Genomic DNA, 27795 nt, shown 5'->3' with positions numbered 1-27795 from the left:
GCAACAAGAGAGGCCGCGATAGTGAGAGGCCCGCGCACCGCGATGAAGAGTGGCCCCCACTTGCCGCAACTAGAGAAAGCCCTCGCACAGAAACGAAGACCCAACACAGCCATAAATAAATAAATGAATAAAATTTTTAAAAAAAATTACAAAGGAGCAATGCAATAGTGCCTGGACGATGACCTGGAAGTGGTTTACACTTAAAAGATGCATCTAATGATTTGAAAATGTCTCCATAATATATTGTTGTTGCTTTAAAAATTAAGCTACAAAAGAAGGTAAACAGAGTTGAATTTTTGTTAAAAATATTACTTAACAAAGTATAGAGAAAAAGAGAGAAGGAGAAAAAGAAATTGATTTTGAAAAGTTATAAAGAAAAGCTGGAAAATTACTCACAAAACAGTCAATCGTAGTTACCTCTGTGAGTGGAATTGGAGGGTCAGGGTTTCATAGATATACTTTATACTTCTGTAGCTTTTTAATTTGGAACACTAAATATAGCATGATGTAATGAAAAGAGTCTTGGGAATCAGAAATGCCTAAAAATGAAATTTTGCCTCAGCGATACTGTAACCTTATAAAATTATTTGTTTTCTCTATACTTTAGTTTCCTTGGCTCCTTAAAATGACAATCATTGTATGTGCATTACAAGTCAATAGGAATATCAAATGAGATCATACACAAGAAAGACTATACACATGATTGTCATTCAATGTGTGATCCATTATTATTTGTCATATTCTCAGTCCCTGTTGGAAGAAAGGAAGAAGAATACAGTAGAATAATCATTCTTTTTTTCCCTGTGAATCAAATACAATTTAAGAAAAAAAGAAATCCACAAGGTAGCATGCACGGTCATCTGGGCAAATCAGTTTTTATGACTAGTTAAATGTCATAAGTATTCTTACAATATTTCATATACTACTGAAGCCATATGTTGCAAGTAACCCACAGGACAAAGTAGAAGTCTTGAAGTAAAGAATGGTCAAGTGATTGTACAATGGATAAAAGGAAAAGGGCTTCATCATACTCCTTCAAGGGGCAGGGACCAGCTTACTCTCACTCCTCATCCTTCACTTTCTCTTTCATAATGGATGATTGCTCACTAGCCATGCCTGGAAATACTTAATTGTTCTATACCACCTCTGGCCACTCAACTATCTCAAAGCCTAGTAGCAATTAGTAACCGAGTTAAGAGTGCCCAACAAGCTACTGCAACAAAGAAAGCCAAGAACAGTTGGTTTATTAGATAAAATTAGCTTATGACAAAGTTTGAGATTTTCATACTGGTAAGAAACCAAAAACCCTGAGGTTGCAATACAGACCAGGCTTTCATAAATTAGTTGCCAAGTTAGGTCCTAAAAGGAAAAAATTTCTATATTATTTAGCATATTTATTCGACTATATGGTGATTAAATTCAACTTTGAATAAATGAAACTCAACAAGTATTCATTCAACATCATATACTCAGAACTATGACAAATGCAATGAAAGACATCAAAGAAGTTTGTCATCCTTTACTGAAAGAAGATTCCACTCTCATTAATTACAATTAACATCTATGTAACACCTGACTCCAATAGAATTTTTAACAATTCAAATACCAGAATTGAACTACCATACTTTTTAGCTTATATATCAATGACCAAAGTATTTAGTGGCATTAAATAAACATGCAACATAATGTCAGGTGTTAGAGAGAAAAAAGGGCCCTTGTACATCTCTAATGGAGTTTTTTCTGATCAAAACATTATACAATTTATAACAGGAATAAATCTAAGAAGTTAATGAGGAAAAGAGAGCTAAAAATTATTTGGTAAAAGCACTACTAAAGGACTTCCCTGGTGGCGCAGTGGTTAAGAATCCGCCTGCCAATGCAGGGGACATGGGTTCGAGCGCTGGTCCGAGAAGATCCCACATACCAAGGAGCAACTAAGCCCGTGTGCCACAACTACTGAGCCTGCACTCTAGAGCCCATGAGCCACAACTACTGAGCCCGCGTGTTGCAACTACTGAAGCCCGCACGCCTAGAGCCCATGCTCGGCAACAAGAGAAGCCACCGCAATGAGAAGCCCGCACGCTGCAATGAAGAGTAGCCCCCGCTCACCACAACTAGAGGAAGCCCGTGTGCAGCAACGAAGACCCAACGCAGCCAAAAATAAAAAATAAATTACTTAATTTTTTTAAAAAAAGTACTACTAAAACATTTTTGGATTATTCTGTCAGTAGAGTATTTTTTGAGCAATAATAAAATACAAGAGGAAACAATGTGGAAAGAATTAGTGACATATAAGAAAGTTAGATATATTAACCCACCCCTAATAAGTGGGAAAGTTAATAGAAAACTTAGGCTTCCTTAATAATTAGTGATTTATTCCTAAGAGTCTGATACCATTTGATCACAGGTAACATTCAATTTTTCATGCATTTTTTAATAAAGGGATATTTTGTTTCATGCGAGCTATGCCTTGTCTTAGCTTTCTTATGAGCAGATGGTTCTTATTTAGAATATTATATGCAGATATGCAAACTGCTTTTTCAATAATAAATATGCCTTATAGATGAGTGAGGTTTGGGATTCCTTTTTCTGAAGATGAATCCAAGTTCTAATTTTACAAAGATTTTTTTTTCAGGTGTAAACACAGTAATTCAATATTTCTATAGATTATACTCCATTTAGAGTTATTACAAAACAATGGTTGTATTTCCCTGTGCATATATATATGTGCAACAAGGACGTGTGTGTGTATATATATATATATATATATAGCACTAATATATATATATATTAGTTTGTATCTCTCAATCCCATACTCTGTCTTGCCCATTCCCCTTTCCTCTCCCCACTGGTAACCACTAGTTTGTTCTCTATATCTGTGGGTCTGTTTCTGTTTTGTTATTTACAATCATTTATTTTTTAGTTTCCACATATAAGTGATAACATACAGTATTTATCTTTCCCTATCTGACTTATTTCAATGAGCATAATACTCTCTAGGTTCAGCCATGTTGTTGCAAATGGCAGAATTCCATTCTTCTTTATGGCTGAATAATATCCCTGTGTGTGTGTGAGTATACATATATCACATCTTCTTTAGCCATTCATCTGTTGATAGACACTTAGGCTGCTTCCATATCTTGGCTATTGTAAATAATGCTGCTATGAACATTGGGGTGCATGTATCTTTCTCAATTACTGTTTTCCTTTTCTTTGCATACATACCCAGGAGTGGAATTGCTGGATCTTATGGTAGTCTACTTTTAGTTTTTTGAGGAATCTCCATACTTTTTTCCAGTGGCTGCACCAGTTTACATTTCCACCAACAACGTACAAGGGTTCCCTTTTCTCCATATCCCCACCAACATTTATTATTTGTGTTCGTTTTGATGATAGCACTCTGGCAGGTGTGAGGTGATATCTAGTTGTGGTTTCAATTCACATTTTTCTGACGATTAGCAATGTTGAGCAACTTTTAGGAGCCTGTTGGCCACCTGAATGTCTTCTTTGGAAAAATGTTTATTCAAGTCTTCTGCCCATTTTTGTAATCCGGTTGTTTGTCTATTTGATATTGAGTTGTATGAGCTGTTTATATAGTTTGAATATTAATCCCTTACCGATCATATCATTTGCAAATATTTTCTCTCATTCAGTAGGTTGTCTTTTCATTTTGTAAATAGTTTCCTTTGCTGTGCAAAAGCCTTTAACTTTAATTAGGTCCCATTTGTTTATTTTTGCTTTTATATCTTTTGCCGTAGGAGACAGAACCAAAAAAAATTGCTATAATTTATTTCAAAGAGTGTTTTGCCTATGTTTTCTTCTAGGAGTTTTAATAATATGTATGTGTACGGTTAAGAGTGGGACTTATGAAGGAAGATTAAAGGATGACTTACCGTAGAGGTAAGGTCTCTATGATAGTTTAATAACAACCTCATACTTGGTGCATGAACACTTTATATACTTAAATCTTCAAAATTTATTTTACAGTACCTAAAACTTTATTTTGAATGCAACTTTGATAGGGTTATACATGGGCAGGGAGAAACGCAATGTTTTGCTTCCTAAGCAAGCTAGTGGTGAGTTAAATATACTTATATTACCTGAACTTTTAAGCCAGCAATTATTTATTTAAAAAATTTATACTCTTGCTGTATTATACATATAAAGAGTCATAAATATTGAACCTTAAAAATTGTTCAGGGCTTCCCTGGTGGCGCAGTGGTTGAGAATCTGCCTGCCAATGCAGGGGACACGGGTTCGAGCCCTGGTCTGGGAAGATCCCACATGCCGCGGAGCAACAGGGCCCGTGAGCCACAACTACTGAGCCTGCGCATCTGGAGCCTGTGCTCCACTACAAGAGAGGCCGCGATAGTGAGAGGCCCGCGCACCGCGATGAAGAGTGGTCCCCGCTCGCCGCAACTAGAGGAAGCCCGTGCACAGAAACGAAGACCCAACACAGCCAAAAATAAATAATTAAATAAAAAAAAAAAATTGTTCATACTCTTTCAAGTTAATACAGGAATTTAATCTTCCTTCTTACTTGTGGTCTTTATAGTTGTTAATTTAGCTAAGAAAATTTTTTTAAACACAAATGTAAACACCACATAAAATGTTCATTTATATGCTTTTTATAATTGTAAAAAATAAAAACAGTCTAAGGGCCCCCAAATCTGTAATCTGTGGAAAAAAGGATATTAGATAGCCATGGTTAATAATGTTCATAAAGGACATGGAAAATACGGGAAAATGTTCTCTGTACAATGTTAAGTTTAAAAATGTGAACAAAAAATACAAAATTTTGGGGCTTCCCTGGTGGCGCAGTGGTTGAGAATCTGCCTGCCAATGCAGGGGACACGGGTTCGAGCCCTGGTCTGGGAAGATCCCACATGCCGCGGAGCAACTGGGCCCGTGAGCCACAACTACTGAGCCTGCGCGTCTGGAGCCTGTGCTCCGCAACAAGAGAGGCCGCGATAGTGAGAGGCCCGCGCACCACGATGAAGAGCGGCCCCCGCTCGCCGCAACTAGAGAAAGCCCTCGCACAGAAACGAAGACCCAACACAGCCAAAAATAAATAAATTAATTAATTAATTTTAAAAAAAAAACAAAATTTTGTATAACTAGTTTTAAAATTGGTTATAACTAGTTATTAACATTGTGCATAAGATAAAAAGAAATCAAAATGTTTTATTTCTGTTGCATTATTAATGATCTTTAAAATTATTTTTTTCTTTTCCAAATGTTAAATAATATCTATGTATTACTTTTGTATTTGGAAATAATGTATGTTTTTAAATATATCATTTGTGCCCTCTTTATTTTCACTTAGTATCATTTAGGTTTAGACACCAGAATGATAGGATGGGACTACTTCACAGTGCAAATGTAACCCAAGGAGTTACATTTGAACCCATCACTAGGCCAAAAATAATAATAATTATAATTACCAAATTAGTATTAACAGATGATATTTATTGACTGCCTACTATGAACTACACACCATAAATAAGTGTTTTATATATTTTAAAAGGCTCATATAATTTGCACAATAGAAAGTTGATGTAGGTCAACCATTATTCTCATTTTCTGTGACTCAGTTTCCTCATCTATAAAACTGAGATAATAATGGTACTACCTCATAAGATTGATGTATTAAATGAATCCATGTACGTACAAGTACTCAGAAAAGTGCCTGGACACCTGGTGAACGCCCTGCAACTGTTCTCTATCAACATCGTCACCATCAATATCGGCAATCATTGAACAATTGATGAAGCTGAGATTTACAGAGGTTAAGTAACTTGCTCAAATTTTGGTCCCTTTAACCACAGAGTCTACGCCCTTAAACTCAATGATAAAAGCAGTAAATAAATAAAGCTTTCAATTATAATGAAAAGACAGCTGCTTGTAAAACTGAGTGTCTTTAAAATAAAAATTCTCTGAATATTAAGCTTACTTTCCAATTGGTGTCCTGGCACCAGGAGCTCTGAGACCTTAGACGAGTTACTTAAATTTCTAAAACCTGAGTTTCTCTTTTCAAAAACTGATGTTGAAAAAAGAACGCAAAATAACAACAGCCAAGATTTTTTGAACTGTTATTGTTACAGTTATTGTTACTGTTTTTATCGTGGTGAAAATATCATTAATGAACTCTTTGATTAGCATCTAATTTTCACAGTACTGTACTCAATATTTTGTAAAAGCATAGTCCAAGCATATAGATCTTGGCACACGGTGAGTGTTCATTTAATATTTAATTAATTAATATATCAGGCAGCTTTAGATTTACAAAGTGCATTAACTGATTATTCAATTGACCATCATAACAAAACATGAGTACAGAAGGTGCAGATATAGCCTTCTGACATCTTGCAAATGAGGATCCGTGTATTCAGAAAGGTTCAATGAACCGCCCAAGGTCATCCCAAAGTGGGAAGTCAAATATGGTCTCTGGAATAATTCCAAGATGAATGCTCTTTCCACTGATCTCAAAACCAATTCTTCGATGCGCTACCTGGATCAAAAGTCAAGTTTTCCATATTCAAATTCAGTCACTTCAGCATGAGTTTCTGCTCTTCTTCCGGAATGGGTAAGTCTTATTTCAGCTGCCTTTCATCAGAAATTTGTACAATTTCTGAAAGTACACTCATGGGCACTTTATTGTATATTAAAAACTTGAGAGCTTGTTTTTCTTCTTCATGTTTCTAAATGATATTCTTTCTTTCTACTGATGGAACAAGTGTTACACTCTCCTCAGCCTCTTTAAACCTTCTAATCAGATGCAATAATTTGCCTCTTCTGACAGAGTGAAGGTAAAACAAAGGCACATAATAGACTTCGAGGCTAGGAGAGAAATTTCCTGACAAGTAAACCCAAATCACTATTCCCTATAGTCATAAAGTAACACAGCCTCCTTCAAGGAAGGTGTTTTTCAAGTAAGTGAAACCAATTCAGTACAATCATTAATTCTACTGATTACTCAAAAGAACTTGAAACATTTTAGAAGAGTTTAAGACTCAGAAAAGACTCAGAGAAGAGGGAGAGGTTTGAGAATTTCAAGAAAGCAGATACCAAGTAACATCAAAATCAGAGATAGGTTTGAGATTATGAATAATTTCAATCAAAGAATGTTAAGTTTGTACCAAGAAAAATGTAGTATGATTAAAAGGGACAAAAAGTGTTCAAGTTTTCCTAGGGTCCCACAGAAATAATTAGGTAATTTTCAGAAGTCTAAAATTCAAAAAAAGAAATTATCTCAATTTTGTTAAACAAGCCAGAGAATGTCTTAATTACTAGTGACAATGTATTTTATAATTTATTGTTTGAGGTTGCCTGCTATATCCATTAGTGAGGAAGATTAAAATCTTTCCTTTTCATAAAAAATATATTTTATTGGCACCTAAATCAGGCTTCCTATCTTGAATGGAACAAAAACTTCATACTAGACCAGAGGGCATTAAACAGTATAAACAAAAGCATAACTAGGTCACCTGTGATGCTTCACATGGCTCCCCTCAATTCCAGAATATTAAGCACAAGGCAATTATAAAATCATATTGTGTTAAACAAAAGGATGACACACTGCTTGTTTCTTTTTCTTATTTTTTTTTCTTCCAACAGAGATATCCATCCCTAGTCACCCTGGTCATGTAAACGTCCTGCTTCTAGGAGCACAATCTCACTTGTATTATTTGGTAAGGACTGGGAAGTGGAGATTGTTTTGAGAAAAAAATCTTTAAACTCTCTATAATTTTCCAAATTACACTTAATAAAGACTTCTTTCTTACAATCTAGTTGCTTAATACACTCATCCCTTGCCATACAGGTGTCACTTTATGGGTTCCTGCTTACACATAACCCTATTCTTTCTATAAAGGTACATTTTATATTAGTATGAGACCAGGGCTTGGTATGCATCTGAGAAAAGCCATGTGCTGACAAGTGCTTCCATCTTACTTTTTTCATAGTGTGTACAACAGAGTCTGGCATATAACATATTCCCAATAGATATGTTTAAACTAATGAGTAAATTAATTCACTTGTTGTAGCATCACATGGACCTCAAGCTCTATTAGGCATGCTTTTATATACTACATAGTTGTATTGAAACATACTGCACTTTGTCAAAAATTTATAATATACTTTGTGTAAAATTTTCTCTCAAATCATCAACAATTTTGCTACCAGTTTTCAATTATTTTTATAATTTCATGCAATTCAGCAAATGAAAGTACTTCCAAACTGCCAAATAATTTGGAATTTTCTCACTTTATTAGTTATCAAAACAGTTTACTGTTATCAATTATATATAAATATAAATTTATGTAATTAATATTGCCAGCTTGATTCTTCAGCATATATTTTTTAATAAAACCTAAAGTTTTAACATTAAATGTAAGGAAAATTAATTATTGTTTATATTCTCACTCTGAACAAAAAGTGAGAATTAATTATGCTCATGTAATAAGGGATGAGTGTACTAACTTGGGAACTGAAAACAATCAAATTAAATTTGATTACAAATAATATAGCCAGATAGCTTGTTTAATTTTTTTCAGTGTCTTGATATAGTTTTTCTCTCTTTTCTCAATTTACTTCAATAAAACATATTATCAGCTTCATTTTTAATTTAAATTTTTTCAAATTCCATGAAATTGAAATTAAACTAACACGATACTTCAATATGTCTTACTTATATATTTCTCCAGCTTCTCTAAGGGATAAAAAGCCACCATATGACAACACAATAATACAGTTTTCCTTAATAATAAATGGCCCTCTACTCTCATAAAGGAGAATCAAGGCTTGAAATCCTAACCCACATCTGGTGAAAAGCAGACATAGAACTTTGGAAAAGAAGTTATATAACCAAAGAAATATGAAGAAGGTTTATGAAGAAATTGTCAAAGACACAAATACTTCTGTTTTTAGAGTCCTTGAGAAAAGGAACAAAGACATACCCTTTTTACTCTATTTATAGTCTATCTACTTTTCATTGTAGCTATGGGTAGGGCTGACTTTCAGATAATATTAATAATAATATACTAATGATAGCATAAACATCTATATCTTGATACCACTTCATAGATTATAAAAAACAGATAATTTCTGATAACACATTAAATAATTGATGAATAAGTTACTATTACTGTCATTGTTATATCTGAGCTATAATGATGTGTAAGAGAGCATCAGTTTTGTTTTCAAACTAGTATAGCTCTTAAATATAGTCTGTTTTATTTCCAAGGTCCATATTATATCCTTTTGTCTTTAAACTCAAGCCTATGGCATGCCTCAATGTGCTACAACTTAGCTTTCATTAACAAAGTTGCAGTCACTGACTAGTGATGGGGCTGGAGCATGTCCAATTTGAAATTTACAAAGAAGTTATATAACCATTGTGCAAAATTTTTTTTTTACTACAAAAGATATTCATGCTTTTTATAAAAGTGACAATTCAGAAGTGCTTAAAGTACAGCATTAATTTTCCATCTTCAACCTCCTGTTTCCATACCCCCATCCCCTCCCCACACACACTGAAGATTATGGTGTTAACAGTCTAGCAGCTCTGGGACTTTCGAGACCTTGCTCATTGTACTACACCATAATGCATCTCAGCAGTTGGAGGAGAGGTGTTGGGATCTAGTTATAATTGTTCCAAAGCACCAAGCATCCTATGTTGTAATATATGATTACAGACTCAATTTCCAAAAGGAAAATTGGGAAGAATCTAAAACTCACTACATTTACTGGTCACTTTGCTGGCTAATTTTCCATTTCATTCAATAATCAATTTTAACTAAGCAAAGCCAAACTGAAACATTATTGATGAGTTTTTCTTCATGTCCAAGAGAAGGCAAGGCAAGTCCTTGGCAGTCTAATTTACAAGGTACTTATTGAACACTTTGTTTTGTGCCAAACTTAACAATAACTGCTTTGTATTTACTTTTCACAACGGTCTTATGGGGCAGGTATTATTATCTCAGTTTAATAATGATGAAATTAAATTAACTTACTTGTGCAAAGTCCCTCCAACTAGCAAGAATATTAATCAGGATTTTCATTCAAACCTGCCTGTGTTCATACTACTACTTAAAGTGATTCCAAAGGGTTAAGAAACTAAATTCCTGAGATATCAATGTCTTTGCAACAAACTGAATTTAAGGTCATGACTCCACTGTAGCTTGCCTATTTCATGAAACAACTTTTACTTCTAAAAGCGCTGTCTCACGTCTTACCTCACTTTATTTTACTAATGGCATTTGGCCTGATCTTCACGTTCTAAAGAGACCTTAAATTTAGACTTGACTATATTATCAAATCAAAAGACATATAATCATTGGAAACTCAGAAAACTGAAATAAGACTGTCACTTTATATGTTTAAACTTGTGCTTTATAACACACCACATCACATGGTGTATCATGACTTATTCTATATAACCAAGGAATCACCTTATAAATAGTGTAACTACATCACATTGTATTTTATGTGTTTATGTGTATGCATGTGTTGGAGGGGGTTAGATGTGTTAATGTGTTATATATAAACTTTTAACACCAAAATTATATAATACCTTTTGGCATTTATTTCTTAACATACTGGATTGGGATACTCAAAAAATAAAATGTTCCTATGCTTGTCTTGATCCCTGATAAAAACTAGGACTGGGAACTTGCCTTCAACCTCCTGTACTAGTGTCCTCGACACTGTCCCATATTGATGCTTATGCCATTTATCATTAACCATATATGCATTATTTTTATTTTGCTCAAAGTCTCTACCATTTCCCACCATGGATACTTTAGAATTCTTGCTTGTTCTTAAAAATAAGGCTTAAGATCCACCCATCTAGGAGAGACAAACCAAATGACATTGTCACAGAAGAATTAACCTTTGTATGTGACTTGCATTTCTCTAGCAATAAAAAAATTAACAATGTTAAAGAGAAAAGTAGAGTAAGTTGCTTTTAAGCTTTTTTTTAAGCTGTAAGACATAGTAAGAAAAACACTGTAAATGGTAACCATAGTACACATATGGCTATATGCAACTAAAATAAAAATTTACAGAGCAATATCTACTCTTACTATCATGTAATATACTGATATTTATATTCTACTCTATCCTATTTTATTCTACTGTATACTAACTGCTGGTCTCAGGCCACTAAATTGGTTTCACAATTAATTCATGGGTTGTGATGTACTTTTTGAAACAACACTGACTAGATATTCTCTCTTTTTAAAAAATCCTTTGTGTATGTGTGAAAAATGATGCATAAAATGCATCACTGGGGCACGATCTCTGGTTTTAAAGTCCCCAAAGATGAACATATCTATCACATCTCTTGCCAAAAAGTACCCTCAATTCAACATTTGCTTAAATTGAGAAGTCTTTCTGGAGTATTTGCAAATGTGCCAAGATGAGATTTTATAACTCCTAGTTCTGATGAATTCCAAAGAAGTTTTTTATACATAAGGCTACAGCATTTAACAATATGTCTCCCTGCTCTTAAAAACTTCATACCATACGGCTTCCTCCCATAATTGGCATCTGAAGGACGGATTGTGGCGTCTGCAGTGGAGATGAGAATAGAAACAACCTACAGTCTGTACTTATCATCGGGCTCACAAAAAGGTCTTCTATGAGGTTAACTTGTTGCCACATGCCTCCTCCTTAATTTATTTTCTTTTTACTGTAATTAAATCCTTCCATGGGAACAAGGAATGGTGTTGCTTTCAAAGCCAGATAAAAAGACACATGAAATATGCTCAAAAGATTTTCTCAGAAGGGAAACGAATAGTGTCTTCTTATTTCCTATGGAGGGAAGAGAATCAGTAGATGTGCGTTCTACTTTTCCTTGAAGCCACAACTACCCCAGTATACAGGGAGGGAGTTTGGACTTAATTAAAAAGAGTTAGCCTTGGGTTCAGTTTTTGCTCTGTCACTAAGTAGCTACAGTATTATGCGAAAAAAATCACTTTCTCTTTCCATACCTATTCTCTAACTTAAAAAATGGTTAAGTTTATCAGACTGTGTTATGGGATAAATGAATCAAGTAGAAAATTAATGACATATAGTATAAATGACCATGTTTTAACACACAGAATAATAGAATCTCAATTAAACAACATTTGGTTGTCAAGAAAGGGAGTTACCAAAAGGACAAATAATCCAACTCCCTCATCTCCCAACTGAGGTTTAAGTTCATTTTTCCACATCCCCTCCACGTGGTTATGTATTCCAGGCTTGTGCACAGGAGTTACCAAGAATTCAACTCACTACCTCCCTCCTAAGAGAGGCAATTCTTTCACTGAATGTGGAAGCAAAATTTTGGACAGGAATCTTGAGTTGTGAGACCCAACTTTGTTAACAATCATGTACAAGCAAGGCCAAATTACTTGTCCACACTGTTTCCTCAAATGTAAGAGAAAGGGGTTATTAAATGCTTACCTAAGACACCTCACAGTGTTAACACAGTGTTAACATTCTAGAGAGCTAACAGTAGTTTTTGTGTCTGAATTATCATCATGACCATCCGAAAAGTCATCTCAACTCTCAACACTATTCAACCCCTGAAGAAACAAAATGAAATCCCCTTAAAAAAGTACTCAGTAGGGCCCATACTGACGTTTCTCATCTTTCCAAACTAAATTGTTGTCTTGATATAATCACAGTTAGTAGAAAAGGTGTGATGGAAAAAGTGTGTTCCCACTTTGTAGAAGGTAAACTAAACACATAGACTATGAATCACATTCAAGGTCTTTCAACCAAAGCTTGATTGTTACCAACTTTTTAAATAATTGATGGAAAAAACGTACCATAACCTGAAAGTTAGACAATGTTTTAATGATGTCACATTACCAGTACCACTTACTGGTACATTTTTCCCCCAGAGCATCACTGAGATGTTTGTTTGGCTAGAAAAAATTAGCATTCCTTTCTCATTAGGTGGAAGTAACAAATTCAAGAATCAGTGCAAACAAAAAAGGGAGTTGGGTGTGAATAGCATTTTACAATTAATCAAGGGAGGCATTCTGGCACCTCATTTTTATAAAGAAGCAAAACTGTGAAAAATTACAAGTGACTGCCATTTATCCACATGCTATACATTCATTAAGTGTGAGCTGGATACCACTTTAACACAAATACATTCATTCACCAAATAGTCTTTGAGCACCTATTATGTGCTAGGCACTCTGACAGGCCCTGGGCAAGTACAGTGGAGTTTCAACTAAAGTCAGCAAAAACTGTGAAGTGTGAAAATCCTGTAAGTCATCCATAAAGTACAGTATATATGGTTTGTGCCGATTTGTAATTACTTTTCTCAATGAAACTGAGCTATATCAAGGGGAAGCATGTAATAATGGAATATATGCAAGTGTCTGACTACTTAAAGCATCCAAACTTTAAGGAAATTATCAAACCTCTAGCTTTGAACCAGAAGTATGGGTGAAGCATTTTAAATGTTCTTTCTTGCCCACAGCAATTATTCCATTGAAATCTCAAAAATATTAATGCATGCTAATACATTTATTTTGTTTTGATTTTGAAGTTTTAAACATTGTCGTAGTATCCTATTTGGGAGGGGGGGGGCTCAAGTTTAAAGTCATTGGGATGAAAATGCTTACACTGGACTCTATCTTGAAGGTATTTATTATTGCACATGAATTTATGGTTAGGTAGGTAATGTTTATAGTTTCAGTTAGGATCTATTATATGATTGGAATTGACTGTGGGTCAGGTAGGCAACTGTGTGGCTCTTCACTGGGTGTTCTCACATAGTTGAAGTCAAGTGGTCTAAGACGGCCTCATCTGGAAAACCTGGCAGCACTCATCCTTCACGAGGTGATGACAGGGTTCTAAGACAGACAGACTAGGAAAAAAGTCTTCATTTCCACCGAATTCTATTGACCAAAGCAGTCACATGGCTAGTGCTGCATGAGAGTAGAAGGGAACTATTAAGTTACAAAGCAAAGGGGTCATCAATGGAAATCATCAGAGCCAAAGCAATGGATCTGCCACACCCCTAAACAGGCAAGCACCATAGACTCTGTACTATCATGGGCACATGAACCAAGGTTTCCCAATGTATGGAGGCAAAGGACCGCTTAAATTTTCTTAGAGCAGAGACAGTGGCAACTGGACTGTCTCCTTTACAAAGAACACAATTTTTTCTTCTCAGTTACTGCACGCTCCTTTCACAGTTGCAGAGCTAGAGTGGTTTGTATTTTTTTTCTTTTCTTGTTTTCATACATTTAATCTCCTTGCCTTGAAGGCCTACACAATATGTGTGCATAATATAACAAGCCACCGTAAATATATAGTCCTGTAGCCTACGGAAAAACATAAACCAAGGAAATGCAAGTGGAGGAGATTAACCTTGAAGCTGAAACCCAAGGCTGCTTGTGCTTGTGCCCTCCTCTGAAATTCTGTGATGCCACACACATTCTCAAAGGAACGTCTTGTGTTCGCTGCCAAGAGGACTGAGAGACAAAGTACTGCACGTTTAGGTATAAAGTAAATGGGCAACGTGGGGGGAACAAAGAGCTTTTTTGAAAATAAGACAATGTCTTTTTATAGACCTCAATGCCCGTGTGAAAGCATTTGGAAATTTCCATACTCTTCAAGAAAGAAGAATATCAACTGAGTGAAAAAAGGTAATTATACAGACATGGGCATAAGGTTGAGATACTGAGGTAGGGTGATCTAGGGCTAAAGAGAACTGTCCCAATCCAGCCACAGAAAGAGGCTCAAGTAAGAACTGGTATTGTCATTTCATGCGAAATCCCGCAGGGGCTTCCTGAAGGGCCAGACAACAGAAACCCAGGCATCACCTTGGGGACTTCCACAGTACCCAGCAGAACTGTATCTTGTTACTCAAGCACTTTTCTGATCCTGGAGGTAAATTTTACCTTGTAAAACTTCCTACTCCACTGCTCCTACGCCGATAAATTTTAAGACATAATACCATGTAACCTCACTAGCCACTTACTTGCTGAGGATGCAAGCAATATAAATACCTCTTGATTAAACCACATAAAACAATAAACCAAAAAGCATTTCTTCCAGTCTTCAATGTTTGTATTCAAAGTTTGTTCTCTCCTAAATTCTGGTGGTATCTTCCAAATATTTTGCCCAAATTTGTCAACAAAATTTCTATTGGCCTATTTTTGAAAAAATAATTAAATTTGTCTGAATTTGGCAATCAAGTTTTTATTGACTTTTTTTTGCCCACAAATAGAATATTTTCTTTTAATTATTATGTTGCAATAGGTAGTCTATGCTTGTAATACACAACTTCAAATGTTTGCATGTAGAAACTATATAAAAGAAAGTCTCTTCCATTCTACCCTATTCCTTAACTCCTTAGTCTCTTCCATTCTACCCTATTCCTTAACTCCAGGAGGAGCAACTGTTACCAGTTTTGCTCTTCTCTGAGAACAATTCTATGAATATTCAATCAAATGATTTTTACAAACTCCATTTTATACAAATAACATACCATTTACATAGAACTGTGCTTTGCTTTTTTCACTTAAAATGATCTTGGAGATCATTATGATCTCATTACCTATATAGAGTGTCTCATTCATTTTAATAGCTACCTAATAATATACCTTATGGATGCATTATAATTTATTTTATTGTATCACTCAGTACAGGAATATAATTAGGTTGAAAAAAAACAGATTAAATTAGTAAGAGTCAAAGGTCATGATGATGAGTTTCTCTTTGAACACAATCTTGGATTAGCATCTCCTACAGACTGACCAAGGCCTACTCTTCTGAAGCTAGATGGAAGTTCCTAATGAAATTTATGACTGATCTGAGGTAAACCAAACATAGCTTCATCCTTGGTCTCTTGCAAACATATTTTTTTACTTTCTCACCTTCTCATATTTCCTCATGCCCTTTACTGGAAACCCATGCCTTCTTAATTTTCACCAGTTGTCAGTATTCTTCCTATTAAAATTCCACTGTCAAATTCATTTCCTTCTCTAAGACTTCCACTATGGCTTCCATCACCATAGAGCAGGATGTGATTTTTTTCTCCTTCAATTTACTTTTGAAACATTTGTAACCCCGTGTCATCTTGAATTATGGTTATGGAAGTATTAGTGCATGCTCCATCTCCTTTGCCAGACTGCATGCCCATTGAGGGTGGTAATGTATAAAACATAGGGCTGTCCTTCACAGGACTATTAGAGGGCCTTTTGTATATTTTGACTTAATAAATATGTGCTGCATAAATATATATCCTCTGGGTGTGATTCTATTGGATTCTGCTGAATTATAATAGGGCACTGAATTAGCAGTTAGTAGCTATGAGCCCTCCTCCTGCCTCTGAAGTTGCTATCAGGTAGTTATTGGATGAACTATATAAACTCTTAAAACATCCGTATTTTAAAAAAGGAATAAAATATCTGGATTATCTAGATCACTGCTTGTTGTGAGAATCAAATGAAATAGTGGTTTTATATGAAAAATCTCAGCATTAGGAAAAAAAATCAATGGTCTCCCAGTCCAATGACCTATCCATTGATCAAAATCTCTATATATCAACATCTTTGTATGTAAACTATAAACTTATGTATGAAAATTTCCAGAGGCATAGAAGTCTCAATCCAGTATAGAAGGCCCTTTTATGTTTGTGCAGCTCTGAATATTGTTAAGAGTAGCCATACAGTGAAATCCATGTTATGTCACTTGATAATGAAAAGTTTGCTATGTCTAATTGGTGACAGGCTCCCAATCTCTGAAGTAGTCTTACTCTGGTCATTTCATTAATTTCCCAATAACTCAATCCCACATTTACAAGATTAGATTGTTTGGAACACACTGACAGAGTTATTGCAGAATTTAAAAATCTCAACTGAGATTTGAACCTCACGAACATTCGAATCTCAGCTCTTTCACTTAATTCTTGACATTAGGCATGTGGCTTACATTTTCTATGCTTCAGTTCCCTCATTTGTAAAGTGGGGATCAAAATGTAATCTATCTCATAGGTTTGTTTGAGTACTATCAATAAATATCTTTATAGAATATATATATGAAAAAACCCTTTTCATAGTGCCTCAGTAGTTGATAGCTATAATTAACTTTCAACGTTATTCTCAGGTCAATTGATCCAACTGAAATGACTTTGTATAATGTATCAATGTGTCCATATTGGCTATATTGGATGAAATATACTTACACAAGAGATTAAATGATATGAATATATTATTATTTGATTTTATTTTAAGAAATAAAAAAATTTAAAAAACAGAAAAAAATAAATAAATTTAAAAAATAAAGTAAAAATCTCAACTAATCCTAACAATGATCTAATGAGCTATACAACGTCTTGTGTACCTTCTTTGGTATACTGTAGTGTTTAGCATAGGCAGTATGCTGTCCTAGAAAGAGTGCTACATAATGAGTAAGCCTCACAATTTGGGTATCTTAACCTCTGTAGGTCAAATCAAACCTATCCCAAACAGCATTGGTTGAGAACTAACAAATAATGTATACAGACGCATTTGAAAAGCACCATCAACAATAATAAGGGCTAATACTATTATTATCTGGTATAGAACCTCAGTCATATTTTCCTTCCTCACTATGATTTCCACATAAAGAAGCAATAAATTTCAAAGCAAACTAATGTTGAATTATTAAAACTTATACTTCCTGAGAATGTCCTATACAAGGATAGAACTAATTCATACACATTTCCATTTCAGATTTAACTATACACTCTACTGAAAAAATAGTTGTAAGACTAAACTGTTTGGTAATTTTCTATTACAACATACCTGGGCCAGAACTGGCTGCCTTCAGGCCTTATGTGTATTTATATGTACCTCCCTTTAACTATCAGAAACTCTCAGGTACTCAGAGCAACCTGACAGTATTAAAATGTAAGGAGTTCAAAGAAGATCTAGAAATCTTAAAAATCCCTATCATCGTTATAGAAGATGTACAAATAATGTAATACGTAAACCAAAAAAAAGTATCCATTTTGCCAACTGATGGTCACATAATCACTCATATTAGCTTATATCTATGTTGCTCTAGACATCTGCCATCCCGTCCCTTCTTATATAACTAGTATAACTGAGCCACTCAAAAGATCTTAAATAATTAGGACAATTTTAGCCCTCCAAAACTTGAAAGTTTAACTGGGAAGCTATCAGGTGCACAAGACATACTCGATGTAAAGAAAACTTACCTTCTGTGTGCACCGCTGACACATAGGTCCAGTTGTACCTCTTCACTATGTCCACCATGGCCCGTGCCTGCTGGGCATCTGAAGGCACGACCCTCATGAAGTACTTGAACAGAGTTTTGTCACTCAGATCCATGCTTGTTGCCGAGTAAGCAATTTGAGGTATGTTGAAAAGCTGGAGCAAGTTCTGGACCTGAATGGCCACAGAACTGGAGCCAGGCCCGATGACCCCTACTATGGGCTTCTTGGAGCGGAAGGAAGAGGAAGAGCCGTCCACACAGCGCACCAAGCCTTCTTCTTCTTCTGAAGAAATGAGGGAGTCCCTTATAAACTCAATGCTCTGCTCTAGGGCCACGGCCGAATGCCAGCAGGAGTCCCTGATCTCGCAGCCCAGGGTGATGTTGGGCAAGAGCGTGGGGTCTGAGTTGATCCTTTCCAGGGTGTGCAGCATGGCCTCCACCCTCTGAATGCCATACTGTTCACGAACCGCCCCACACTTCCGCTCATGAACTTTGTCCACAGTGGGCTGGTGGTGGACAGAAAAGAGAGCCCCGATAATGATGTCACCAGGCATGTGAGCCACCACCCTCCTCTCACTGGACTGTGCGCTCCCACGGACATCTTCTTTCAAAAGCAGAACTGACAGGATCAACAGAAGGACCATTTTAGGAAAGGAGTTCAAGCTAATAAAGACAGCATGGTGGGGAAAATTTAGGAGAGTTCTGAGAGATAGACTCCAGTGATGTCCTAGGGTGAGCGGCAAGCCAAAAAATCAGCCAGTGATTTAGATGTGCTCTCTAAAGGACCACCATGTCCCCTGGGACCATTTAGTTAGATGCATCCATGTGATCATGATCTTCAAAACCTGGGGGAAAAAAAATAGAACGGGGATTTAACAACGTAAGTGCAACCGGTTTGGGAAGCTCGAACAGTCTATGCTAATAGAGAAAGAGAGGTCTTTCTGATGTAGGTAACTTGAAAAAAAGAATCCAAAAATCTTTCTGACTCTTCTTTGCCTGTCTCCTTTGTGATTCTGTGATTTGATAAAAGCAGCTGATACAGCTTCTCGATCCTACCTGGCTTAGGTTAATATTTTTTTCATTTGTTCATCTGGAGTACACAAAACCAAATCTCATGTGTGGGAGGCCCAACTATACTCTGAAACGAAGGTGAGGGAAAGCACCTAAAAGAAGTATGCCATGAACAAAAATCTTTAAAAAAACCCAAAATATTAGACATTGGTGATCCCAATAATAATGACGGTATTTTTGTTTGTTTGTTTTAGAAATGCTCTTTGTGTCCTTCCAAATTTTCAGCATTAAGCATGTACTGATTATGCAATTAAAAAATAAAGTTACTTTAAAAAAAAGCCTACATACCCCATCTTCAAATGCAATGTAAAGCAAGTTGAATAATCTTCCCAACAAGTATTAAGCTTAGTTTCCATACAATATAGACCAAAGGCAAATGAGGCCAGATCAGTATTTTCACGTTAAATGAACCATAGGATAGAAGAGGGTTGGAACATTACAAAGTAAAATGCCTCCAAATACAAAGGCATAGTGCAATGGTACCAATTTTTGCGGAAAAGAATATTCAGGTTCAAATTCCAGTTCTGCTACAAAGAACTATTACTAAATTGTTTAACCTCTCATCACCAGAATTTTGTCATCTGAAAAATGGGGATCATATGTGCTAGGCTGCCCTTATGGGAATCAATATAAGATACCAACTATGCAAATGTTTTCTATATTGAAAATGGCTATATATATTCAAGACATGATTTTTTTCTGTTATTAAATTTCCAAGGGCCTTCTGTGGCTAGGTGGTGAGGACAGAAAATTCTCTGGCAACACACTCAGTTCTCCAGAGTCTTCAAAGTAATTACAGAGTCTTGTAATAAAATTGACAGTAATCAGTCCTTTACCCCTGATCCAGGAAAAATTTCCACATCATGAAGATTCAAAGGGCTGGAGGCATGCATATTTGGAACTGTACTTCCAAGTAGAAACTTAGTATAGCTATGAATATAGTCATCTATTTCAGTTTAAACTCCTGGGGAAGAAGAAAATTTTGTCCCAGGTTGCCTACAGCAAATTCTAGCATGATTTGTAAAAGAGAACTGACCAATTAGTGATCTGGGTTACTTAAAGGATTGTTTAAGAGACTTATTTTGTAAGTTATCAGCTCTGCCAGCCAAAGATCTCAAATTGTTTTAAAGTGACTAACTCCCTAAGCATCACCTTTCAAAGACAGGTGATGTTGCTTCAGGAATTTATGCAATTATGATGTTTCTTTAAGAATACCAATGGTTTTCAAGACTCATCAGATCTGCAAAAATTCTAGTCCAGACACAAAATGAATATAACCTGAATCACATTTCTAATCACTCTCACCCTCATTTTCACTATTTCCTTCCACTGTTTCCAATGGCAACAGAGAAATGCTCCCTCTGTACAGTGCCAAACACTAAAACACACACACGCACGCAAGCACGCACACACACACACCCCCCTCATCAAATAGCTACATGTTCCAGAATAACTAGATTTTTAGCAATATTTAGGGGAAATATCAGCTTTGGTATGGAAGTTGGCATCGTAGACAAGGGGGAAGGAAACAAAGACATATTGATTTTCTCGTTGGGAAATTATCTGAATATTCTCAAGCTTTCCCTTCACTTTACTTAGACCAAAGACTTGGGGACCAATGCTTATTATCATGGTCATGTGAATTCTACTTCAGACAAAAAAAAATCTGAAGTAAAAGGAATCACAATTTCTCATTAAATCCAGAATGTTAGTAAGCAAATCCAGTAACAAAACAGGACTCATTTTTATTATGTAAGAGCATCAAAGCGACATGAGAGACTAGAAGTGGCCCATCAAACTGATGAACCTAAAATATCGATCTCATGCATTTTATTTGTTAGAGTTATTTCCAGCAAGCCCCATGTATTGAGAATATATATAGATATATACACACACATATATATATGTAACTTCCTATGATAGGCTAAATTAATTATTTCACTCATTCAACAAATATCTATTAACTACAGAGTGGGAGAGACTAATATAACAAAGAAGTACAGTGATGTACATTGATAATTACCATCATTATCTTTAATTGAGCGCCCATCATACACCAGGCGTTTATTCACTAACTCATTAAGCATATATTTATGGCCTGCCTATGCTATGACTCTCTCCTGGGAATCAAATATTCAAGAGAAAACAGGGTGTACATGCTCCCTATACTCATGGGGCTTACAAATCAGTACTCTAAAACAGCGGTCCCCAGCCTTTTTGGTACCAGGGACCGGTTTCCTGGAAGACAATTTTTCCATGGAAATGGGGGGGGATGGGGGGGATGACGGTTCAGGCGGTAATGCGAACAATGGAGAGCGATGGGGAGCGGCAATGAAGTTGCGCTTGCTCACCGCTCACCTCTTGCTGTGAGGCCTGGTTCCTAACAGGACTGTCTGGTACCAGTCCAAGGCCCAGGGGTTGGGGACCCCCACTCTAAAAGGTGACTTGAACTGGAACCTGATGAATGCAAAGAACAATAAAATGAAGAATGAAGTCAGTCATGTGAAAAGTGTGGCTAGAGCATAAATAATGAGTGCAATTACGGTACAAAATGAGGTTGGAAAGATATGAAAGGGCCAGACCATGTAGGATCTTGGAGGCTCTTAAGGAATTTGGAGCTTAAGTGCAACAGAAAGCCATTGAGGAAGTGTAAACAAGTGACTGGCACAATCCAGTCTTAGAAAAGATTCTCCTAGCTGCTCATCGTTCTGGATAATGGACTTGAGAAATCTGAGACTCTTGTAATACTCTAGGTAAGAGATGATAGTGGCTTGGCTATGATTGGTGACAGTGGATATGGAGAGAAGTGGACACAGTCAGATATCTTTTGCAAGTAGAATCAACTGGACTTGCTGACGGACTGGATGTGGGTAAGGTAGAGAGGAATCAGTGTCTACTCCTAGGTTTTGAGCCTAAGAAACTAGTATATTCTGGTATCATTAAAAAGGATAGGATTGACTGGACCAGAAACAGATGGGGTCAAGGGAAAACAATGATTTTCTTTTGAACATGTTAAATTTGAGATGCTTTGGAAGCATCCAGGTATAGCTGTCAAAGAGGAAGGAAGATATGTAAGCGTGGACCGAGAGGAGTTTTTTGGCTTAAAGATGTAAACTGAGGGTCACCAATATATAAACTCTTTGAAATGAATAAAATTACCTAGAGAGCAAGTATAAATAAAGAAAAGGTGGGGCTGAAAAGTAAGCCCCACAGAGAGGTAAGGTTGTGGGAAAGCCAGCTAAGGAAACAGAGGCAGCTCAGAAAGTAAGGAGAGAAAGCAAGAACATGTGATGTCAGAGAAGCCAAAAGAGAACGTCCTGGGCACTTTATAGTTGCAGACATATGCAAGGCTTTCATGTTTCTCGTTCCCCCAGAAGATATTACATTCTATGTGCATTGTGTATCTGCGTCTGTACGTGGGTATGTCTCTGTATGTGTGGTATGTGTGTGTCAATAATCCTTATAACAACCCTGAGATGTAGGCATTATTTTATTCTCTCTATTTTCCTAATGATGTAATGGGTTTTAATAACTTAAAAACAAGCCAATCATGGAATGATGGAGCTAGAATTCATGTCTATGCCTAGTGACTCCATAACATACTCTTATTATCATCTTTTGTCACCTTACCACCCCTTCTGTCAAGAGAGGTATTTCCAAAGTCCATGAAAAGTGAGAGGGGCCACCCAAACACAGTTTGAACTTCCAAGGGAGATAGAATCTAACAGGAGTTTGCTTAAAAAACAGAGAGTGATGGACATTTCAGGAAAAGAGATGATTCATACCTAGAAGGTACAAATGTATACGACTATCTGGCACAAATGTATTTTTATTGCCCTGGCATCCCCTACTAGATTATGACCTGCCAAATCAATGATTGTTTCATAATCTGCCTTGAATACACACAGTGACTATATTTTATTGATACTAGCTATGAAGCTCAGATACCTGGAAAGTATATTTTGAAATAAATTATGACTTAGAAATTTGACACTATTGTGCTACAACTCAGATTATTATAAGGTTAAACAACAAGTCATCCCACGTGCTCCCAAAATACAAGAAATCAATACAGCATAAATTCTAAATAGACCGACAGACTATACCCTAGCTCTATCAGCATCGCTCATTTGTTCAGTAAGTCTTTATTAAGTAACTGTTCTGTACTAAGCACTCTTGTAGTCCCTGAGGATTCAATTATGGGCAAGGCAGACACAAATTCATGCCCTCATGGAGCCTGTAATCCAAGGTGGTTTGTCAGACAATAAACAAGATAAGGAAGTAAAATATTGTATGCTATAGAGTAATAAGGGTTAAAGAGAAACAATAAGGCAGGGAAGGAAGAAAGAAAGTATCAGAGACATGGAAAAAAAGTTTTAATAATGTAGCCAAAGAAGTTTAAACTGTAAAAGTAAAATTTGGGTAAATAACTAAAAGAAGTAAGAGAATGAGTCATGCAAATAACAAGGGGATGAACATTCCAGGTTTAAAAAAAAGAAGTAAATGCTAAGTCCCTGAGGCAGATTTATGCTTAGTGTGTTGAGAAACAGCAAGGAGGCCAGTGTGACTGCAGTGAAGTAAAAGTGGGGAGAGAGGAAGAAGGGAGGTTTGAGAGCTAGTATGATGATCAAAGTCTTTTTGGACTTTAAAAGACTTTGGCTTTAACATTGTGTGAGAGTGATTTTCTGGAAGAGTTTTCAATAGGGGAGGGACACACAATGACCAACTTTTCAACAAGAATAAGGGCACAAAGGCAGAACCAAGAAAGCAATTAGGAAACTACTGCAATAATTCAGGTGAGAGAGATGACAGTGGCCTGGATCAGGAAGATGGTAGTATAGGTAGTGAGAACTGGTAGGATTCTGAATATATCTTGAAGATAGAGTGAAAGGGTTTGCTGTCAGATCTGACTTGGGCTGTGAAGGAAAGAGAAGGATCAATGAGGACACTATGGTTTTCAGTCTTAGCAAATAAAAGATGGTGCCATGTTGACTGAGGCGGAGAAAACTGTGGAGGAACAGATCTGGGTGGAGATAACCGAAATTCAGTTTTGATACACCAATTTTTAATACTTGTTAGAAATTCAAGAAGAGATATTTAATAAGCATCTGACATAAGAGGTTAAAATTCAGGAGAGAGGTCTGCATAGGAGATATAAATGGAGGAGGCATCAGTATGTAGATGTTCTTTTTTGTAAAACATAAAACCGGATGAAATCACCTAGGAATTGGAAAGAGAAAAACTAGTTCTGAGACTGAGGCCCGGGGAATTTCAATGTTTAAACTCCCACAGACCCAGAGACAAGGAAAAACCAGCAAAGGAGACTGAAAAAATTTTTGAACAGAAACCTTAACTTGTAAAGTGTATGTGTGGTGGGGAGGGGGATGAAATGTGAAGTATTCAAGTTCTGTTGAAGCAAAAATAAAAACAGATATGGCTGTGTTTTCACAAGAAATATTATGAGTGTGTGTGTATGCGCACAGTCGGGAAACATACACGCTGACATTAATGAGATGTCCTCTGGGAGATGGGAATATGCATAATTTTTAATTTCTTCTTTGCTTTTATCTGTGTTTTCTAAGTTTCTGAATTTCTACTATCAAAGCTATTTGTTATTTGTGATATTTTTTTAAGTGTGGGACTGAGGGATCTACTTTCTAAATTTCTGCCCCAGTCTCTCTTACGGTCTTATCTCCTCTCAATCTGCCCCTCCTTCGAAGTCTGCAAGTCAAGTTAAATTTGGGTCTCCTTTAGGTATTCTGAATATATCTTGAACCCCTTTGCCCCAGTGGTTCTGTTCACGCTGCTTCTTAGCCCTAATATGCTCTTGTTTCATGGCCTTAAGGCAGAGTTTTTAAGAGCATGGGCTTGGAGTCAAGTCGACCCGGGTTTGAATCCTGGCACTGCCATCTGTTGGCTGTGTGCCCTTGGTCACGTAGCCTCTCTGAGCCTAACTGGAATGAGAATAATACCTACCTCAAAGAGTTTTAATGAGGATTGAATGAAGTAATATTTTTCAATAGTCCCTTTATAAAATCTTCCCAGGTCCCTCACCTTGCAGTATGTGCTCTATTCCGAATGCAAGTGGCATTTTTGTCCATACTTTTTTATGTTATTTATTAAGCTAATATTATAGCTATTTATACATGTTTTGTCTTCCAATAGACTTCAAACTCTTTAAAGATTAAATCTGTGCCATACACAACACCTAGTATTAACAAATATTCAATAAATCCTGCTGAATGAACGAATAAGTAAAGGGAGTTGCCTGCACTTCGCTTTCCGCTCAGTTACTTGATTGAGATGTAAAGATAGTGCCCCCTGCCCCACTGTGGAAAACTGGAAAATGGATATTGAAACTCAAATGGGTCCAGGCAACAGGGGACATCAAAAAGAGAAGTACGGACTAACAAAGTAGGAGGGAGAAACCTTTGGTGTTCCCCATGGCTTTTCGATATATTAAGGAAAATAGCATCAGAGAACTAGAAAGAGTCCTGTAGATGATTCAGTTTAACGGAGACCCATGGAGAATAAATGATTTTTAGCAGGCCTAGGACCAGAACCCAGAAAATCTCGTCTCAAAACCCAGATTTAATCACATCCTGCAACTTGGTGTCTGTTCTCCTACAATTTTCTAAGCATATAACCTTTAATACATAGATTTTTTTATTTAAATGGAATATTAGTATGAAATCTATATTGCAATATATTTTTATTCTTCTCTACATAATGTATTATAAATACCTTTTGAGATTAGTTCATTTTGATGATGGGGATAATGATAAGAATAATTAAAATTCACAGAGAGCTCACTATGTTCTAGGCACTGTGCTTAGCATTTCACATGAAACGCCATTTAACTATCATTTTAAAAAACGGTAAGATAGATCATTTTATGTATATTTTATGCTTGAAGTATCTGGGACTCAGAGAGAGAGAACAGTTTGGCTAAGATTCTAAAGCAAGTGAGTAGCAGAGCCAAGATTCACACTTAGAGCTTCTATTTCTTTTTAACAGTTTCATAGTATTCAATTATATGAGTGCACAAAAATTTATTTAATTACTCCTTATTTTTGGATATTTAGATTGTTTACAGATTTTACTACTATCATAAACAATGTTGCACTTTAATTACTTTTAAAACTATTTCTATAGGACAAATGCATGATATTGCTGGCATGAATCTTTCCACATTTTAAGATGGCATTAACTTCACTCTCAGTCCCTTCTCCTTAAGCTTGTCAATTCTGGGTACCACACAATGTTCTTTCCATAAGAACCTGCTTTCTCTTGCTTCTATACAAGTTCATGAGTGAGGCCATTTCTCCTTAGATATCTCACCAGGAAGTTCATTCATTCATTTAACAAAAGTTTGGTAGAAAAAAAAAAAAGGAGGAGGAATAGTAAAACCATATTATTTTATTTTCAGTGTACGGAGCTTTTTCCCTTTTACTCCCATTTCAAACTAAAACAAAATTACCACTAAGAAAGTCTGATTATCCCCATTTCATATATCGGAAAATAGAGTCTCCAAGATAATAAATTATTTGCTTTAGGTTATGACTCTGATGTGGTAGGTGTTAGAGGTTGGTAGCTATGTTTTTTAATTCATCATATATAGGTGAATATATATATTCTATACATGTATATTCTTGTATAGATAATGGGAAGAAATTAATACAATAATTTTTAAAAGCTTTCAAAATGTTATAGATCTATGATCTAAAAATATGGAGTACTTTAATTCAATCAAAAGTAGTAAATGATAGGGGTTTATATAAATAGTATAACTTATATGATATTTTGATTCAGGGTCCTATTTTCAGAAGCACTAGGCTACTTTATTCAATGTTCTATATCATATACTTTGGATTCATAGCACAATAAAATTAATTACTACCGCATTATAAAAATAATATATATTTAATATGCATGAAAGTACTTTGCCTCAGGTAATCATATGGTCCCATATTGTACCCTAAATGAATATGAAGAAAAAGTATTGGTGGGTAGAATTTACCATAAATGACAACTTACATAGTAATCAGATTCACAGCTTGCATTGTCTTTTATTTTCAACAATCTTCTCAAACGCTGACCATCTTTCTGGCACAAGTTTCTCTTATATAACTTAATCCCCACACAAGCAAATCATACAGCTCAGGACATCAACACTAAAATGATTCTTTCTGCCTGAGCAATAGCCTGATCACATATAGGGGTGTCAATGTTGCATATGCCATGGATGGCTTTGATACATTTTCCTGAAAACCAGTGCATCCCATAGATAAGAGACACTCTGAGGTATAATGATACCGAGAGCGTTATAGTCCGAGGAAAGCTCCACTGTTGTAGCTATCTCAAGCACACATCTGTGACCTTGTAAACAAGAAAGTCCAGCACCCGCTCCATTTGGCCCAGGACAAAAAATATGCCATATTTTAACGGAAACCCCCTTAAAGCAAAAAAGGGCCATAAAATAACATTGTA

General features: G+C 36.0%; 1 protein-coding gene across 5 annotated transcripts in view; it reads right to left on the bottom strand.

Moving 5' to 3' along the window:
- GRM5 (glutamate metabotropic receptor 5) overlaps positions 1–18878 on the bottom strand; it is a 534341-nt gene extending 515463 nt beyond the window's left edge. For all 5 annotated transcript variants that reach the window (XM_061202741.1, XM_061202744.1, XM_061202745.1 and 2 more), the window contains exon 1: positions 18218–18878. In XM_061202741.1, the coding sequence (XP_061058724.1) occupies positions 18218–18878 (661 nt within the window). The remainder of the gene's footprint in view (positions 1–18217) is intronic.
- Between the last annotated feature and the right edge of the window lie 8917 nt (positions 18879–27795).

The sequence above is a fragment of the Eubalaena glacialis genome, chromosome 10, assembly GCF_028564815.1.
Source record: "Eubalaena glacialis isolate mEubGla1 chromosome 10, mEubGla1.1.hap2.+ XY, whole genome shotgun sequence".
NCBI lineage: Eukaryota > Metazoa > Chordata > Mammalia > Artiodactyla > Balaenidae > Eubalaena > Eubalaena glacialis.
This window is presented reverse-complemented; position numbering and strand designations above follow the sequence as displayed.